We start from the raw sequence: 20,900 nt of genomic DNA on the forward strand, positions 1-20,900 counted from the left end.
GGGGACGAACGGGTTAGCATCAACAATGAGACGTTTGAGGCAATTCAGTGGTTGTATGGAATTGCATTGAAATTCGGGCTTGACATTTCAATGAGGGTTGTTTTTCGATTTCGAAGAATTTTTCATCAATTTCAATGATTTTCTTTCCTTATAGCATCAAATTTTTGAGTAGTTCAATATGGGAGTAATACAATGTATCACCGATACATTCACTCTAGCATTCACTCAAGCGAAGGTTCACTTGTCGTTGCAAAATTTCTATGCAAAGTGGAAGCAAGCGGAAGTGACTAAGCGAGTTTTTTTACTTTAAACTCACAAAATACGAAGCCCAAATTCGGCGAATTTTCAATATTTTCGTTTCATTTCACAGTTCTGTGGAAATAAATACTTCTAAGAAGAAATAAATACTTCTAAGAAGAATGAAAAAAGAAGAAAAAAAAAATAAGAAAAATCGATCGATCAACAAAAAGAGAGTGAAGCAGAAAAATGGCAATTTTTCCCAAGAAAAACTAATCAAACTTGAATTTTCTTATATTTGTTCGAATTGATGTATGTTTTCATGTTATACGGTGAGCTTTGATATTCCGGGAATAATTGTTCACTACCCATATGTTTGTGCTCTCTTTCTCACTCTTTCCCTCTTCTTCTCTGCTTCATTGCCTTCCTGTTTGTTCCATATTTCGTTATCACGTATTTCGCCCGTTATAATCAATATTCCATAGTTTTCTGTTCGTAATAACGACAGACCTTTGTCCTGTTAATCTCTCAAAAAATGTGTTAGAAATGAAATTACGTCAGTTGTAAATCACCATAATCTGGGTGTGGAATGACACATACGCGAGATAAATATGGGAAGAAAATTGCTGAGTTTCAGTAATTATAAACACAACACACCAAGCACAGCTAAAAAAAACGCCTGGCTTCGACGTAAAAATCCGCTGATTGGGCACCAAATGTGTGTAAACATCGTTGAAATGATAGATTAATGTGTTTTTCTCTCTCTCATCTCATCGGTGTGTTAAATTGTTCATTGGAAATGTCGAACAGAACGGAGTGTAAATGATTGAAAAATCATCGTTATCATTAGCTGATATTTATTGTTTGGCAATAAAAAGAAAGAAAAAAACTCGTTTGTTTATATCATCAATCTGTTGGCGGCCGTTGTTGAGAAATGATACATATTGATATGATGCAGATGTGTGTTTTTTTTGCGCTTCATTGAAGAACTAGAGCAAAATATGTGCGAAATCGAATGGAAAAATGCGATGAGGCTGTGTTTCCGATGAGGGAGAGAGAAGGAAAGAGAAGAACAAAAATTGGTAAATAAAACATTTGGCCGTACTCACATGGCCGTTGAACAATGTGTATACAAAACTAGTGTTTGGTTTTGACCAAAAATAACCCAAAAATATCGATTCTATGAAAGTCCGAATTAATTGAGCAAAGAAAAAAAATAAGACTTGCCAAAGAGTGCTGGAGCGATAGAGAGCGGCAAGCAAAACAAAGTTTAGCCAAGCCAAGCCAAGCGAAGCACACACACAAAGACGTAGCGGAATGGGCGACAGATAGAAAGGGAATTTAAGTTGATGCTTTGCAATAGGTTATCTTAATCGCTGACGGGTGCGCGCATGTAAACAACAGCAGTCGATCGGCCCGAGCTCTCCACACACAATATTGTACACATTGGGATGTGTGTGCCAATTTGATATTCGCTTGAATTTTGTTCGAGTTTTACGTTTTTTCTTTCATCCTTTGCTCACTCTCTCCCTCAAACCAACCGAACGTGCAGCTCGACACTGTGTGTGTGTGTGTGTGCTGAGCCGAGAGTATTTTCCATGTTTTTCTCAATGTTTATGCGCTAAATGCTCTGTGGCCCGATTCGAACGATGTTAGTCAACATTTATACGTCAATACCGACACCAACCTAAACGCACTCACTCTCTCTCACTCTCTGTGTGTTGTCCCTCGATTAATGTGAATTAATTGAATCTCTTGCTTCGTACAGCTCGCACCGATTTTTTTCCAACTCTTTTTTTTCGCGCGCGCAATCTTCGTCGATGCCGTCGGCTATCAAATTATTCCAATTTGATCCATCGTTAATAAAAAATTCAGTAAAATTTTAATTATTTTCCTTTTTTCTATCATTTGTTCAGTAATCACAAAGTGCCTCTTTATTGTTATTGGTGAAAGTGTCTCGTTTTTTTCCTGCCCATCTGGAAAAATCATGTCGGAATTCTTTCGTGAGAAAATCGACACCGTCGTTCAAATGCTGAGTAAGTGAGAATATTATTAGGGACTCATTTTCGGTGATAAAAACAAAATCCAAATTGGTGGTTTCATGTGTCGACGTTATTCTCGCTCTGTGTCAGTGAAGTCGGTAATTTCGAAGTTACTACAGTATAATTAGTGTACGCATATAATCACGATCCAAATTATTTTCATTTTCACTACACTTAATTGAACATGACTCCTTTTTAGTCAATAAAGAGCCGCGATGTGATACACAATAACACTTAATTGAGTTTAATTACGGACATTTCGAACGTGCTCACACTTTATCAAGATTCGAAAAATCTGTTCAATTCCGCAACACAACACAATTGTAATTAGCGTTTTTATTTATTGGCAAGCGCGCGCGCGCAAACCATTTCGTGATTTATTTTGAAATAGTCACCATTGCCTCGAACCTTATGTCCTTATTTTCGGATCATGAACACCATTCACCGCGATTATTCCTTATCGATAACGATGAAATTATGGCAAATATATTTTGTGTGTGTGATTCCGGATTTATGGCAGTCTTTTGTTTTGGTTCGATCGTGGCGATAGTTTTTTTTGGTCAAAAATTCGTGCACAAAATGTTCCACGAAATGTGTCAATGTTCGAATTTTCGCGATGTTTCTATTCAATGCTTTTGAAGTGGTTCATTCGTTGTACTGGCGGTTTATGAAGTTAGTCTTCATTTGAGTGAATTTTGGACCAAAGTTTTTTGGTTCAAATGCGTTTGAAGTCGATTTTTCAAGATCAAGCGACTTTGACAAAAATCAACAAAACAAAAGACTTTGTTGAGTTCAAGATTTTTTCGTAGTTCTTAGTCTATTTCTAAATCTCCTTTTTCTTTAAACGTTTACATTCTATTCGAATTTCTAAGTTTTTTTCTTATCTTCTGAAAGTTTTTCTTCCAAAAATTAGTGTGTGAAGTTAGTTTTTCTTTAACTTTCGTTTTTTTTTCGTTGGTTTTTCATTACAGTCTGTTACTTCTATAGAATCACATACTTTTTCTACATGAATGATATATCACAGACAGATTTTTTTTTCTCTCGAAACCAAGCCAAAGTTTAACTTCTTTACAATCTTTATTTGTTTTGTCTACATTTCATCGTATTGATAATGGGTATGGAATTTTATTCATCGTATTTTTTGTGCGAAGGTTGTCGAACGTTCTGGAAAAATTCCCATCGATTCTCATTTTCATTCCGATTATTATTGTGAAGAGTTTTTTTTTTAACTGCAAAAAAAAAATGAATAATTATTCAAGTGATAAGAAAAATAGTGCAGTCGACCAAAAAGACCGCAATGAGCATTTAAAATTATCGCATTGAACATTGGACCGAATAACGAATTGTGATTACAGCAAATCAAATGGAAATTATTCATCGTCAATTTGAAGAATGACTCGATCGTAAAGTGGACAAAAAAGTTTTCATACATGTATTCATCGAAGTACATCGAAAATACAGCGAACAGTGAATAACATGAGTCGTAGAGCTTATTATTATTATTTATTTCACGCTTAAAATACACCGAATGGCAGTTGTATCTGTAGACGAATTTATTCAGCCCATATGCTATATAGCGGTGAATTCTGGTCGTGATCAATTTTCTGCCAGGTCACCGCATTAAATTGACACCGTTTATGCATGCATGATAGACTGAGACATGATCATCGCCTCCATGGAATATATAAAACGGTGCTTATTTATGGAGATTGCAATATCATTCGAATCATTGCGATGCGGCACGGTCAAGTTCACGAATAGAGTTCTAAGTCGAAAATTTGAAGAGAAAAAAGTGAAGAAATCATTTCTTTCTTAGAAATATTGGGAAAAAAGAGAGAGAGAGAGGAAAACGAAAAATGGACAAAATGTCAAAATAGTCGTAGAAAATATAAACATTTCTTTGGAAATATCTGCAAAAAAGGGAAAAAAATACCAACAAAATTGGAAAATAATATTTTTCAGATATTAAAGAAAAGCGAAGAATCATTAAAAATTGAAAAACAAGCCTCATCTGGACGAAATTTGAATAAGCGTCGGTTTTTCACGAAAATTCTTCGTTAAAGTCGATAAAATTCGTCATATTTCAAGATTGTTAGAGTTAAATACTTAAAAACTCTATCTAAAATAATCTGAAACGTGTTTCCGTAAATATTTTGACTAAAAAAATGTCGAAAAAACGAACCGAATGATGACTAAATTAAAGACTATTTCCACGATGTCTAAATAATTCTCCATAATTGTGAAAATTAATTCTCTATTGAGACGCAGGTTCTACAGAAGCTTTTTGGATTAAAATGAAACCCATTAAATGAACATCAAACTATTATGTTGATTAAAAACTAACATATTGATTGCCTGAGTGTTGATTGAACTGGCGGCTCAGCTGCTTAATCCCGGTCTGTAGAACGATATGAGTAATACGTGTTTACACGTTTCTTGTTGGCACTGTGTGGTGTTATACATATGTGCAACCAAGGTCCAATGTGCCTGGCATCGTTCACACTGTCATGATTCATTCAAGAAATTGGTTCGACGTGTTAACATTGAATCAGTTCTGGGAGGTACTTTATCAAACGCAGCCAACCAAGAAATTCACCGCTAAATTTTCAACAACCGGCTTGATGTGAAACAACAACAGAACCGACGACGATGGGAAAAATAACAAAAACAATGGCTACAAAAATGCTATGCAAAATTCATGCTTCATTCCACTTGAGTATCCTTGTTTCTTCTCTCGTCTCCTTTACAAGCGATTCGCTTGTAACATCTTGATTGAAGTTTGTTAAAATTTTCATAAAATGCACCAAAAATTAATTCTTCTCTTTTGTTTCTCTTTTCAGGTAAGTCAACCTTTTTGCATCCAAACCGAACCGGACGATGTTCTCAAACGATAACTTCGTAATACAACCGAGAAATTGAACCAATCAAACCCTTTCTTTGGGTTTCGAAGGTGTTTTTTTTGTAATTTAATTTTTCTATTCATAGATCATGCCATGATACAGTTAAACTTTTCTCGCGAATGAAATTGAGTCGAGTTTTCCCACGGTATCACTCGAAGCGAATAATATTAAAAATGCAGACCACCTACAACGGGCATAAAATGCTTTGTAGCCACTCGATTGAATGTTTCTAGAACGATTACTCGTAACTCAATTGCGGTTTCAACAAATTGATTCGATTGAAGCTTTGATTGTTTTCAAGTGTAATTTTACAGACAAGTTTACCAATTTCAAACTGCACGTGAACAGGTAGAGTTAATGCATCTCAAGCTCTATATAGCTTCATAAGAGGTCTTTTGTAATGAATTATAATTTATCATTCGAACGGAAATTATGATCTCCACCCTTATTATAAGCAACTATAACTAATCAGATAATAGCTTTATCTCGAATGTGGTGCCAGTCACTGCGAGCGGAAAAATAAAAATAATAACGGTAATTTACTAACGATCATCAGTGGTGATTTATCAAACGATAATTTACATTATTAATAAAATGTGATTTCTTATTCTGGAACGATCGAACGTGTATCAAACGTAGAGTTTATATTTCAAAGAAAAAAATATTAATGAAAATATGAAAGAAGCGATAGCTTTGTCTCTGATAGTGATAGAGCAAAGAGATGGGGAAAGGTGAAAGAAGAAAGAAAAAAAGAGAAAAAAGAAAAAACGAGAGGATGAGAAGGACGAAGTAAGAGAAGAAGAAGAAAAAGGAGAAGAAATAAATATAAAGAGAAAGGAAGAGAAACTGTGAACTACCATTAAGAACTGGATCTAAAGTTTGTGAAAAGTGAATCGATGGATTGTCGCTTGTTGCGTTCTATTTTCTTTAGAAAATGCAGAGATGAAATTCGTATTTAATTTAAAAAGTTATTTTCTTCGATGTGATTTTGATTGATCTTTTTTCTATCGAGTCGATAGTATCGATAGGTAGGTGGCTCATTCCAGAGAATCAGTCTTTTGACCAAAATTTAATCAAATACAAAATACTTTTTGAGCTTAACCGCTTTTTCTTGTTGGGAACATTTATTTAGTTGTTTGTTGCCATGCATCCCACTGGAAAAAAAAACGCGAATTTTTCTTTTTTCTTCGTTTTCTTCATTTTTTTTTTGTTTTTGCTTCTATTTTTTAATGTTTCTCCTCATTTTATTCCATTTTGCTCCTTATTTCCATTTAGAAATGGAACTTCGGAATGATAGAACTATCAAGACACTATTTCCAAGGCGCAGTGTTTAATTTGTAGTCAAGCGTCTGTTACAAAGTGTAATTGGGGCATTTTTCTTTTCAATCGGTTTTATTCATGAATTCAGAATGATGGCATCGAAAATCCATAATATTTTACCCGAACGAAATTTGCATAGCGAAATGTGTATGATGCATCTTATGAAAGATCTGAAGCCATGTGTACTAATTTGCATATCAGTGATAGAAACGGGTATCCACTCGAAAGTCCACGTTCTCTCGAAAATACATTTGGTGTGTAGTTATATCAGAGCAGCTTTCTAGCAACATCACAAAATAAATCACATTTAATGCAACTTCAGCCACCAACCCATTTTCTTCGTACGGAACATCGTTAACTCGTGCACAGCTCATAATGCAATGTGCATTTATCTTGATGAACACTGTTCCGCAGAATGTAACGCATCTCAAGCCATTGCCAAGGCAAAATGCACGTGTATTATTATGACATTACATTAGATCGCATTAAGTGGGTGAACAATGTTCAATATTTCACTCAAAAGAAAAGTGAGAGGTGGTTGTAAAAGCTGTGAAGATGTGCAGAAGAGTGCAAAACGACACATATTTTATGCAAAAATGTACGTTTCGTGTACACAACGACAAAAGCACATTACATGATGGAAATATATTTTACATGCAAAAATTGAACAAAATTGACAAATTTTATTTACAAAAGAGGACAACATCTAATGCAAATGAATAATTCATCATTATGAACATGGATCCAGGTTCGTTCGAACGAATATCTTCAATCTGTTTAGAATGAGAAAGTCAATTTCTGAGAAAAAAAAACATTCATTACTTGAGCAACTTTTTTGTTGAACCAATTCTTTATATGAAAAACGCCATTAAAATGACTAAATTTTCGAGAGAAAAACAAGTTTTCTTTGAAGAAAAGAGAAATTTGTAATGAAAACAACAAAAAAAATCAAAAGACTTTCAAAAGTCGAATTATAATGACGAAGGAATGAGATGGATTCAATTTTTTCTCTAGAAATATGAACTGTTTACTGTAACTAATTGCAAAAAATAATATTTCAACTGAAACTTATCGCAAAAAACCACCATTGAAGAAAATGTCCTGCATTCCGTTAAAAACACAACGAATTCAAATTCCGTTTGTGCATTTTCAATGAATTTCCCATTAAAATTCACTTTTTCTGCATTAAATCAACCGAAAATGAATGCAGCGACAATGTTGAAAGTAAAAAATTTGATTTTTGACCATTTCTTCAGAACTGCCACACTTTTAATATTCATAAGAACAGTCATCGTAATTCATTCGGAGTGGAAAAAATGAAAAGCGTTCACTTTGATCATTAAGCGTAATCGGAAGTAATGCTGGTGCTTGTTCAGAGAAAAACTGCTCTGTTTGCATGGAAACGGGAAATGAGTTCTTTTTATCACAAATGTGGGCCAATTTGCTGATGCGAACAATTCTAATGAAAGAACTTCAAACAGCTTTACACTATTCTCCACTTCCATTGGATTTCAACGGTCAACGTGTATCTAATGTAATGGAAACTTAATGCGAGTGAAAAAAACTTTTTGAATGGGGATGGTTCTTTATATGGCCGATGAAACCATTGAGGTTTTCCCGAAAAAACAGGCTCTGGGTCAAAGTGTATCTAATGTAATGGGAACTAAATGTGAGTGGAGATGGTGTGTAAAAAATAGTGTAGAAAAACTTTTTAAATGGGGATGGTTCTTTAAAAAAGTGAAAAGCAGGAAAATGCACGAAAGCAAGAAAAAAGAAATAAACAAATGGAAAAAAATGAGAAGTGAAACAGTGCAGTAAACTAAAATGGAAGCTATTCCACAGCACTGCGAATTTCCACTTGGAAATGGTGCAAATTAATTTTCCGTTATTATGGTGGGTCGAAGGTCAGAAGAAAACTAATAAATTTCCTCTAAACTGATGTTCCATACGTTGGAGTTGACAGTGGCTGCTGCAGCAGCAGAAGCAACAGCAAAAGCAGTGGCAGTGGCAGTGCCAGACTCACTTTTGCACGCTGCATTTTTCATTTCCTGTTTCTGTTGCATTTTATTAGATTATGTACGGCTTGATGTAGCCGGGGACTCTCGATTGCACTCACAACCAATCTGAGTGGGCGGGAGGGAAAAACAAAAAGCAGTGTCAGTTTGGTCCATTGGCCATGACACAAATTCGCATCATATTACATCTGTAGGCAGAGTTGGCCAGCATCCACAATTTCCTTTAAAAACCGCATAAAAATCATTAAATTTCCTCTGCACACGCTGTAAATTCCGTTGCACTCTCGAATGCATGTTCGAATTCGTGGAAAATGTTCTCGGGAAAAAGCTCCGATTCAGGAAAATGTATTTGCTCCAGTTTTTTTTTCTGTTAATTTTAACGAAATCATGTTCGATGGAGTTGCATGTCAATTTATAACCTGAAATCAACGCTGCTGTCAGTATTTATTTGTATTTTTTGAGCGACAGAAAAAAAAACATCTCCCATTTCAATGTCATTCCTCTTAAAATACGAGAAAGGAAAAAAAATTGCATTCCATTGAAAGCCGATGAATAGATGCAATCTCATCATCATCGATTGCACTCGATGCGAACGGAGCGATCGGATGAATAGAGAAAAATTGAAATGCCTTCCGACAAAGCAATCGTCGATACGATGAAAGACGAATATGAATGAAATTGGAAATAAATATTTATTAGCGCCGCTCATTTTGTCAATTGAAATTAATTATTTATTACAAGGCCCATGACAAAGGAATCCCATTTGAATGTTGCCGGAGAAAGAGAAGACCTTTGAAAAGAGAGGAAGAGAGGAAGAGAGAGAGAGAGAGAGAGAGAGAGAGAGAGAGAGAGAGAGAGAGAGAAAGAGAGAGGAGTAAAGGGAGAGATGTCGGAATTACTGTGCCTATTTAAATACAAAACGAAAAGAAATCTCCATTTTTCTCTTCGTTTCCATCCACTCAGTCATTCCGATTCTCGTTTGTTTGCTTCGTTTAATGTCGTTCATGTCACAATTTCAATAAATTTTAAATGTTCTGCGCGCAGCGCGTCAAATGCCTGTGCAAATGGAAATAAATGCTAATGGAGTATTTTGCCGCATCAATTTTTTCGATGCGACGCGCGTATGTGCGCCTCCAAACAACGAATTCAATTTGAATGCGAATTTGAATAAGAATACTTGAATTGCACGATGTAATACACATGCGATTTAATTTAATTTTTTCTTCATCTTCTGTGCTCGTGAACAACAGCGGCAGTGACGACGGTAGTGAGAACGGAACGACACGGTAATGTACATAAATTGTCGCTTTATTTATATGCCAAGCCGGCTGATGACTAGATGACAAGCTCATGTTTACACACATTGACGCTATCATCATGTTATTGTACAAAACGCGAGTGAGACTGATATGCTCTTTGACTGCAGCACTGCTGTTGTTGTCGACGCCGCCGGTCGAGACAAATATTTACATTATTCTCCTTCGCTTCGATTCGAACCAAACCAGTTAATGCAATTAGCAACAATCGCTCTTTCATAACAAACAAAACAAGCGTTTTTTTTGTTCACTGCTTTGTCACGCCAATTTTCAAGCCAACATGATCATGATTGAAACGCGTTTACTTCTTTTGTTTATGACACCATACGATAACATTGCATTCACTTCAATTGAATCGATTGAGTTCGTGCGAACGATATGATTTCAGCGAATCACATTCATTAAAATCAGTTAGCGATGCGCGTTTCGCGGAATGCACGCCAATTGGATTTAATTGGCAAAAGTTCATGGTTTCGTTGTAATAATAAAAAAAAACCGTAAACGGGTAGAATCTTGTACTGAACGGAAAGGCGAATGAAGAAGAAGCATAAAATGACGTGTTCTTTTGAGTAGAACTGGGCTTGAACTTGCGTTTTGTTCGAATTTTTGAAGCAAATAAGCAATTTTGATGCTGTTTTGACTGATATGAAAGCAGTTTCGTTGCTATTCGGGTGGAAATTTAAACAAATTTGTTGCTGTTTCGGTAGAAATTGAGGCAAACGAAGCCAGAAAGGTCATTTTAGGACAATTTTGAAGATAAAATTCGATTTTTCAGGCGACAAAACTCGATTTTTGCGCTTATTGCAGCGAACACCATGTTTAATTTGTTGAACAAAGCCATTTTGACTCAAATTTAAGAAAATCGGAACAATTTAAGCTGAATTTTCATTCAAATTGGAATTGATTTTTCCAATATTTGGATAATTTCGGAACGAAATCCGATCCTTTTCTGCCGATTAAGACATATATTAGGCTGATTCAGAAGAAATCTATCCATTCAAAGTCAATTTCAAGTAATTTTTATGCCATTTTTAACCAAGTTCAGCTGATTTTAAGTGAATTTTGAGCAAATTTAATTTTGCAGCACCATTCAACCTTCGCTTTTCGACTAATCGCCTGTCATATACAAGTCGCAAACTTTTCTTCATCGGAAATTCTTTAAGTGTTGAACATGCGTTGAGTTGACTTTACTTGCGAACATACGACGCCTGGTAAAAAATTTAGGTGCTGTTACAACTTTTTCCGCCTTCTGAGAAAGAATGTTTCAAGTTTAAAAAAAACAAGAACGAAGAGTTGAGGAATTTCGATGTCTAAGAATAGATATTCTCTTCAAAAGAAAAGAGTTTAAACAAAGTTGCTTGTTTAAAATCCATTGGAATTCGACAGTGTCGACCTTCGATTGTCATGGAATTTAATACGCATAATGAAGTTGTGTTGGATGGAATGAACTGAATAAAAACGAGAACGACGTTGGTGAAATGGTTTGGCGAGTCGATGTTGGAATGAAACTCGTTTGACAAGCCATCAATCATCGAGTTCGTGCATTATCACTGGATTTGACTTGGGAAACATGTATTAAACTAGATTGGAATATATCGTCATCATCATCATCGTCATCGTCGGCGTCGACGCCTCTTTCTCGCCCCATAATTAGCACATCACAGAGAAAATGTGAGCTGTGCGCGAACAAAAAAGTCGTCAAATTAATATTGAAATTAACTGATGGCAATCAATCAATTTATAAAATGTGCGGAAAAATCTTGTACATTTAAGTCAGTATAGACAAGAAAATGCCATTTGAAATCGATAATTAAAATGAATTGCGAGTGCAAAAAGTGCACGAACCAGTCTAACCATAGGGTTAGACACGAATTCATACTCGACAAACACTCGCCGATACTAGAATCTACTCAGTGCTACTCGGTGCCATTTGGTTCAGTGTAATGTGTATACTGTCGAAGAACTGTCAACGTCTACTGAGTGTTTTGAGTAGTTTTGAGTTTACATTTAAAATACATTGATGTACTCGGTACTAGTCGGTGCAAAATGAGACAAATTCGTCAAAACTTGTACGTTAAAGAACTGCGTCTACCCCCTTGAGTCTAACACTACCGAAATGGTCATTCGTTCGTTCGCGCGCTAGGCAATTAGTTGCTTAAACAGCTGATAATTAATTTTGATAGCAGTGAAAATAGCATGGTGTAGCCATGGAGGTCATTGTTGAATGTAGCACGATTTGTGTGAGCTGCCGCGGCGCAACAAAGTAGAGAAAAAATCGGCATTTGAAAATATTTCACGAGAGCCGCAAATTGACACTCCAAATCCGTTTGAACATTGTGTGTGGGGCAATTTGTGCACACCAAACTTTTTTTTTTAACTCGTCGTTTCGTTCAAGTGTTTAATAATAAATCGCTGCATAAAATCTAAATTAAATTAAATTATCGATTGAAAACACGCACGCCAAATTGCATCGTTCACATTGCTCTGGCGACGGATCCAAATCAATCTATTTGGAGAAAAAAAATCGCACTGAAAAATAGCGACAGAAAAAAACTCGGAATGATTAAAAGTTTTATGGCGCAAAATGGAATGCAGAGTGAGACAACCAGTCTCCACTACTCGGAGTGGGCTGACGACGACGACGAGCGGCACATTGTCAATCGCCATTAAAACATTTTAATTTTTAACACTTTTTTACACACATTCCGAGAATCGATTGAAACTCAAATTATGTCGTTCAAATGATACGATGCCATTAATCGTATAACTGAATCGTAAAACATAGATACTGCTGGTCATTTCAACATTGTTTTACAATGTCTTGCATTCAAATTAATAGCCATTATACGGTTACACGCACGGTCAATCACATCAAGTGGTTCTCGGTAGCTGTAATCACGGTGCAGAATTACATTCTATCCAACACCACTTTTACAGTCAAGTCGTAAAAGTAAATGGATCCATATTATTACTGAATTTCAGATCAAATTCAATAGAATTGACGGGTTTCAAGCACATTTCGACTCGAAATTTACGAAATAATTTTTTTTTTTTTTGGAATGTCGAGTGGAACGATTTAAACAAGTGAATTTCAAAATTGAAATTTGGGTCTGTTTCGCCATTCAGTCAGACACCTGCTTAGAAGCACTGTTTGAAGCAATTGCCTTTCAATTTGAATTTATATCTTGAATGGATCGAAATTCGATCATCAAAACCGAGGAACCTTGTCAGTTGATGGAAAAACCATTCAGAAAATGGGTCATTATTTGGAGTTGAGGACCTCTAGAGTCTAACTAGAGTTTTAAGTTGAGCCGCTCAACTTTTGAACCATTAAATATTCGCTTTCAAGTCAATAATTTCTGTTCAACCGAATTTTTGAGTGATTTTTCTTCCATTTTTCTAGTTTCATTTAGCATATGCGGCGACAAAAAATGGAGAGACAACAAATGGGAAGCGCAAAAAATGATAAACAGAAAAAAATATGAAAATATTATGTTCGACCGAATTCTAAGCATCATTGGCGGCGCTTCGAAAAAGCCATAAATTAGTATTCATTGGTGGATTATCAGCGGGAAAAAAACTTACAGCCTTATTGAAATCAGTTTAAATGTGATTTGATGTGACATATCGATGTGAATGGCGTTTGAATCTTTCGTCTCACCAGATGTACTACGAGAGACAATATGTGCTGTTTCTGGGTCAATGCACAATAAATAATAATTGCTGTATCGACATTCGACAACACGTCATTATTCAAGCAGATCCGTTTGCCGTTGTCGTCGTCACCATCACATCACTTCGGCTTCGCATACACTCTCTTTCAATCGACTGATTTGTCGTATGATTTCATTATGCAAATGAGATGCTTGAGCCGTTGTCGCTCTCATTATGTGTCTTGCCTCTGTTTGCTGTCGCCTGTCGGTCAAAATGTGCACGTTTTTAAATGATTGATTAAATTAAATGGCATTTCGGAGTTTTCGGTTCAGATGTTTAATTAAGTTGTGCATAATCAATGAAATGCTCAAGTGTTTTGCCATTGAATGTGCATTCAATTTACACAATTGAAACGAAAACTCCCTGTATTCGCCCTGGGAGATGATCTTCATAAGAAATTTCATTCGAGAATTTTAGAAAACATCATCGAATGAATTTTGCAAAACTCATACATCATTTACTAGAAAAACACATCGATTTTTTCTTTGGAACCCTGCATTCATGTTCTTCATTTTCTCATTCGCTCTCTCGCTCTCTTCGGCACAAGAATGCGGTAATTGCATCGAAATACCAAGCGGCGATAATTCTCAAGCATGTCTATATTCGTCACGGCATTCCAAAACACTCGCACAAAATTACACTCGTACTCACACAAGACGAACGACATCGGAATGTCGAAAGGTGTTGTGAAGTTTGATGCGCGCGCATGAAAAACATTTCATCGCTCGGAAGTTTTTGCAATGACATTTCTTAATCGGAAAACTCATCAAATGAAATGAAGAGAACATGACATTTAATTAGTAGCTGGATTTTTGCGAAATGGCCAACGGCCATTCTCGCACAACCATACGTACACAACATATCTATTTCACTCATGGATTGCATTATCAACTTTGCCCATTATTATCTACTTTCGATAGTTTCCGTTAATTAAATGGAGTTTTGAGAGATTATAACGAAAGTGGAATTCGAACGCTAGTGTAATGAAGGAAATAGAGCGGAATATCGGAAAAATGATATTCGAAGCACGTTATATCTATGGGTGAGATTGAGAGTAGAGTATGTTTCATTGACTTTGTTACGAAAGAGAAGAGCAAGTTTCTGTCGACTTAAAAATGGTTAAAAGCGAGTATATTCGTTTTTAGCGGGTTCTCGCGGCTTTTCACGGTTTCCGCGGAACTGATAAGAGATAACAACTTGGTGTCTTCGGCAAAGTTGTAGCACTTGAGGTCTTCTATAACATTGCTGAAGTCAGTTATCTCTTATCTCTTATCAAATCCGCAAAAAGCGCGAAAAATGATAAGAAAAAAAAAGTTCTATATAAAATTTGCTTTTTTATGTGCGCGATTTGCGCGCAACTGATAAGAAATAAGAGATAACTGTCTTCAGCTTAGTTATAGAAGACCTCGAGTACTACAACTTTGCCGAAGACACCATGTTGTTATCTTTTATCAGTTGCGCGAAAACCATGAAGACCGCAGAGGCTAGACGGTACTACAACATACTCTACTTTAACGCCAACAGAATCATCAGAAAACATACTCGCCTTTTCAAAAATATAAACCGAAGAAAAAACATACTCCACTCTCAATCTCACCCATAGATATTGTGTCAGTATCTATTTTTGTCTCATTATTATTTAACTTTCGAGCTAATTAACAACATTCAATACCGCGAGAGTGGAGTGAACGTGGCTCATGGCAGCCGGGTAGCAGCCATTTGTCACGACAAGTCAACAAATCTTTTAGCACGAAAATATAATCGGTAATTAATTTGAATTTTATTTTGGGATTTGCCGAAATGAGGCCAATTTTATGCCAAAGAGAATAGAAATAATGAGATTATGCCGAAATATGGGAGAAGTTTCGTTGCGCCAACCAACTTTTGTGTTTGCGAATAGCGACTTTTTTTCCACCAATATGACGCTCTTCTTGATTAAAACTTTTTGTTCCGGGATTCGGATACGAATTATTTATAATGAAGTTTTAGAGAGAAAGAAGTCGGATCAATCAAGGAAAAATTGAAAAACTACGAAAAATTAACAAATTCTTTGATTTTAGAGAGAAAAAAAAATGGAAAATAACAGGGCTTGCAAGAAGACCAGCTACGATTGCACGAGAATGAAGAAAGGACATTTTTGTTCTACTAGAGAACTGTTCTTTCTATTTCTTTCCCACAAAAGAGGGAAATAATGTGAAAAATGGGAAAATAACTAGAACGTGACCAAGAGCGAGAAACATTAGAAAAAATAAAGAAAAAGCAAAAAAATGATAAAGTCCGAAGTAAACATGGAAATCAACAAAAACAACATGAAAAACCATTTCAAACCAAAATTTAAAGAAACCAATCGTGATAACCATGAAAATTGGAGAAAAACATGTAAAATTTCTGTACCTGAACAAAAAAAAACCCGAAGAAGATTAAAAAATTAGAAAAGTTCCATATCCATGTGCAAATGTTGTTGTAGACAGTTTGCAATATTTGCCACACTAAATTACCATTTTCAGCCAGAACTAGGTAAACAGAGTTACGCTACGTGAGTTTTATTGCTCTGGAAAAAAAATCCCATTTACCACTGTACACGTTGCAAGGCACAAAACCCATTCACAATCGTATATCCCGAAGTGGCATGACATAAATCACGAGTCACTGTTAGTAATGTGGTTAGCAATGGAAGAAACGCTTGAATTTTATTCATGTTAAATTGTACGTTCCACCCAAACCAGTGCTGTCACAATGTTGAACCAATTTTCTGTCCCGACAGCACTCTATCTATTAACCTTTTTGTTTTCGTTTCGGTGTGTGCAGAAATTCCTGGAATTTTACCACGGAAAATGTAAAACTGGAGTAAATATAGCTTGATCATTCGTACTTCAACAAACAAAAAATACAAACACAACCACATACAGAATTCCATATTCATGATAATGCCATTTTAAATGTCAGCGCAGGAATAACATTTGAATAAATCGACAAATGACAACAAACGAAAAACAAAGTGATTTACAATGGAAATGATTTTGGACAGGGAAAAAATATGATTTCAAAGTATTAAATTAGTTGATAATGGAAAATGTTTGAAAATGAAAGAGTTGTGATGTTTTATTCAAATTGCTTCAATGAAATGAGACGTCGGTTTGTTTGTTTTGATACATTGATCGAAATGAGACATCATTTTTTTTTCACTCAGGCCATATCGAAGTCGAATCCTTCGAGATAAATGTGTCGAATCGTCAAATCGTCAATGACGATAATTTTAGTTGAGCCTTTTACAATTGAGAAATGGCAGAAATTGTAACTTTGAGAAGGGTGATTCATTAGGAAGCAATAAATGAGGTGGAAAGGTTTGGGAACACCTCCTCAGAGTTACAGTCCCTGAAAAATATTGACTTTCAACGTAAAGAAACTTTTTTTTTATTAAAAATTTAATTTTCGAATTGAAAATGTTGTTTTCTCTGAAGAAACCGCCTTTTTTACCTCTCTTTCGCTCTTTTATGAGTCCCTTTTATGAGTCTTTTTTTCTATGAAAAAATCTTTTGATTTTTAACCAAATAGGCCAGAACCAAGAAACCATTTCCAATCAAAGTCATATTTTGGGCCAAAAAACTTTTCCAGATTCTAAAATTTTATTTGACTTCTTCCCGAATGTCGTTCTCTTTCGTTCAAAAATTCGAACTTCTTTCAACATTTCAAGTTTCCCTGAACCATGTTTTCAATAATTCGAGTCGAATTATGTGACTTCCTTTTTAGTTATTCAAGTTGCTCTGAGGAACTTGCCTTCAGAATCGTTCGACTGTCATAAAATGACATTTTAATCATGGAAATTGAAAAATCGATTGAGAAAAGGCATCAAAGCATGAATTGAACAGTTGAACTTATTGATTCAACATCAGCACAAAACCACATTTCTCTCGAAGGAATCGACAAACTGAGTTGCATTCACATGACGCAGCCGCCGTCACCACCACCATCGCCTGATCTGCTACCAAATCGCAGCTTTTCGCCGCATTCCCACTAATTTCTCAATATTTGGATGGAAAACTTTTTGTAAACACATATGAAACACATTCGAAGTTTGTTAACAAAGCGAGAAATAATGTGTGTTCAGTTCTGAAATGGAGAATGTTGCATCTGAATGAGTGGGAAAATAATCGACGCTCGAAAAATTGTTTCCCCATTTCGATTTCAATGAAAAAAGTTTCATTTCCGATGTGAAAACTAAAACTCTTTGCGAATTCATTTGATCTGACAAATTTGACTTGAATTCAATTTCGATTGGTTGAGATGTTGTTTTAATTGACTGAAAGTCGAGTCGATTCGAAATGTGAGATGGAAAAAATGTGAAAATCAAATGTTAATCTCAAGTCAAATTTAAAATCAACTGAAGAATTGTCGAAATTCGATCCATTCGGCTCGAATGGCGATAAAAAACGATGAAAAAATTGCGTTTGGCCATAAAAATCGTCGAGTAAAGTGAATAAAAGCGTTCGCTTACAAAGTTGAAGAATCTCATTGAAAGCTCAAATTTTCGGCATAATCCCCAAAAGCAATGATGGCGCGCGTCGTGATGGAACCAATGATGCAATTTACTTAACTCAAAGTACTCTCCGGTTTATGTTCGGATTGCAGTTATCGTTAAACGGTGCGTTTCGTTCGTTGATGACGCAATCTGTAATAATAATCTGAAAGGGATTTTCGTCTAGGCTATCGATTTTCCATAACAATGAAAAGTGATTTTGCTTTTTATGATGATGTAAATCGATTTGGAATGTGCTCGCATCAAAAGCGTCTGACTTGGTGTTACTGTGTCACTTTGTGGCGAGGATATATTGATTTTTTGCGTTGCGGTGACGTCGACATGTTCTATGAAGAGAGCGCGTTTGTTGTCAATATTTGCTCGTTTTCAAAAGAGATTTGTTCAGTACAAATGCCTATGCCAACAAAGAGTGATCTTTATCTCCATATGTGGCCGGGTCAGACATTGTTACGATTGGCTCTGAATCTTTGCACTCGTCCCTCATGTAACATTATCTGCGTAATAAGTTTCGTTTCAACATGAAGAAAGACCAGTGAGGTGAGAGACGAAAGGGGAATGACGAAAGGCAAAAAAGAGCAACGAAAAACAGTTCTGCCCAAGTTCTCCTCCGACTAAAAGAAAGAGATGAAATACATTCTGAAAAAAAAAAAGATGTGAAAAGCGTTCTGCTCGAAAGAAATGAAACTTTTGCCTGAACGACGAACAGGCGACACGGTCTAAATGGGCAAAATACTTCGCGTCAATTGATAGCTACTACTGACGCAGCACTGACTTTGAGTATGATGCGTGTCATAATCGTAAGCATCGAATTAAAGTATTTACGGCAATTTTACTGCGACATTAACTAGAGTCCGTCTCCATCTATCGGGGCTCGGTTGTTCAAATATCAAATATCATTAATTATTATTTTCTATCGGATAGAGTGCGACAGAGCTTGTTTGCGCAACAACTTGCCTTGTTAATATCGCAACCATTGCTGCTGTTGTTGTTGTTGTGTCAAACGAACCGGAATTTATGACTTGTTCGCTCGTACGCACGAAAAGAGAACATTGTAAACAGAACAGATAGAACTTTTTGGACAATGTCAGCGAATATGCGCTCGAGTATCATGTGGCGCACAATTGATTCTAATGGAGTCAACTCGAGAAAAAATACCACTTAATAACAATCTATCCAAACAAAACTAATACCAACAAATGCGGGATAGATGGAAAGGGGAATTCGGTACGGAGAGACAGAGAGAGAGAGAGAGAGAGTCCCTATGCGCTGGAAAGAGAAAGAAAAAGACTCTCGAAAAAACAAAAGAAAGCATAGAAGAAAAAAAGAGAGGAAGGGAGATAGAAGTGGACAAAAAGAACTAGGATAGAAAATGAATGAAAAGTAGAGAGAAAGGGAAAAGAAGGTGGATAAAGCGTAACATGGAACCGAAATGAAAGAACAAAATACAAAATAGAGGAAGACAAGGAGAAAGAGAGGAATCAACACACTTAGAGAAAATACCAAATGAATTTTCAAACAAAGACTTGAAACGGTTAAAATCAAGTGCTACACATCAAGTATTACACCATTCCCATTGTGTGTGTGTGTGTTTTTCTCTTTATCTCTCTATGTGTACCTAAGCATTATTTCAACATTCGTTATTGATACATGTACATTGTAGATTAAGTGACCTAATTCGTATTGATCGCTTGTCTTAACTAATTCATGCCGATGACTCGGATATTATGAGTCATATTTTGACAGCTGACAAATAATACGGAATAATTGTTCGGTTATGGTAAATCCATAAATCTGTAAGGCGTAAGCCATACTCACACAATATTTACAGTTGCAATCAAAAATCGATTGGTGAAACTGCACAAGCAAAGAGGGTCAGGATTATTGCAATCAACTGTTGTTTTCAATTTTCAACGAACTACATAATTCACATGTCAATTGCGATTCCGATTGCCGGGTTCTGTACGGTGACGTGATGAAGCGGTGATGTGAAGTGGGTTTTCTTGTATGACGTATCATTAATTTTCGTTCAAAACAAGGCAAAAATGGTATTGAATTGACTTGGAATAGGACAAAAGCCTGATTCTATCGGATCTAAATGCTATCGTTCTACCAACGTTTTCGAATCAACCCAAAAATAATCTCGATCGAAATTGGGCTCACTTCAATCGAAAAGGTCAAACAAAGCACGATTCAATGGGCTGAACAAATGGAAATTGAGTAAAGACTAAACGATTCATTGATTTTAGCGTCAGCTTATAACTTTGATGAAACTTTAACTATTATGCTAAAGTGGGAGGGTTAACATGGGCTTAAAATAGAACAGAAAACCAGCCATTTAGTTGCCAGGCCTGCTGGACGCACCATAAACACTTAATGTCTGAACATATCCATAAAAGAATATTATATCATTATGATGACATCGTTCCGCCTTTGTACACACAATCATCGTTCTATCAGTTTTTCCACAAAAAACATTGATGTTTTTCCATAAAGGATGTCGAAAAATTGCCAAAGACGAAAATTTATCATAATGTTTCAGTATCATATGACCAAAAACTTACGTCACACCACACAAATTCAATTGGAACTGTCTACACTGGCACTTTGCGACAACGAACGGCAATAAACAAAACTGACTGAAAGTAAAAGCCATAAACAAAAATTTGTCAAACGAATGAGCGATGAGCGATTTTTTTTCTGTCATTCGTGCATAGGCTTTCTCTTATAGCAAGGGATGGGGAAAAAGTGATTGGGAGAGAAAGAAAAAGAAAGAAAGAAAAAGAAAGAAAAAGAAAGAAAAAGAAAGAAAAAGAAAGAAA

At 35.8% G+C, this 20,900-nt stretch overlaps 1 protein-coding gene across 4 annotated transcripts in view; it reads left to right on the forward strand.

The window, feature by feature from the left end:
• LOC129570602 (calcium/calmodulin-dependent protein kinase kinase 1) overlaps positions 1-20,900 on the forward strand; it is a 103,896-nt gene that overhangs the window by 20,417 nt on the left and 62,579 nt on the right. The window contains exons 1-2 of one of the 4 annotated variants that reach the window (XM_055450277.1): positions 1,866-2,273; positions 5,120-5,229. The exons of 1 other annotated variant lie outside the window; for it this stretch is intronic. Coding sequence is in view for 2 of the 3 variants with exons in the window: in XM_055450274.1 (XP_055306249.1) it covers positions 2,225-2,273 (49 nt within the window). In the remaining variant the exon portion in view is untranslated. Of the gene's footprint in view, positions 1-1,865; positions 2,274-5,119; positions 5,230-20,900 lie in introns of those variants that run through there. 2 more of the 4 variants (XM_055450275.1, XM_055450274.1) reach the window with 2 other exon arrangements.

This window comes from Sitodiplosis mosellana, unplaced genomic scaffold, assembly GCF_009176505.1.
Source record: "Sitodiplosis mosellana isolate CC-2019 unplaced genomic scaffold, AAFC_SMos_1.0 Smas_scaffold_61, whole genome shotgun sequence".
NCBI lineage: Eukaryota > Metazoa > Arthropoda > Insecta > Diptera > Cecidomyiidae > Sitodiplosis > Sitodiplosis mosellana.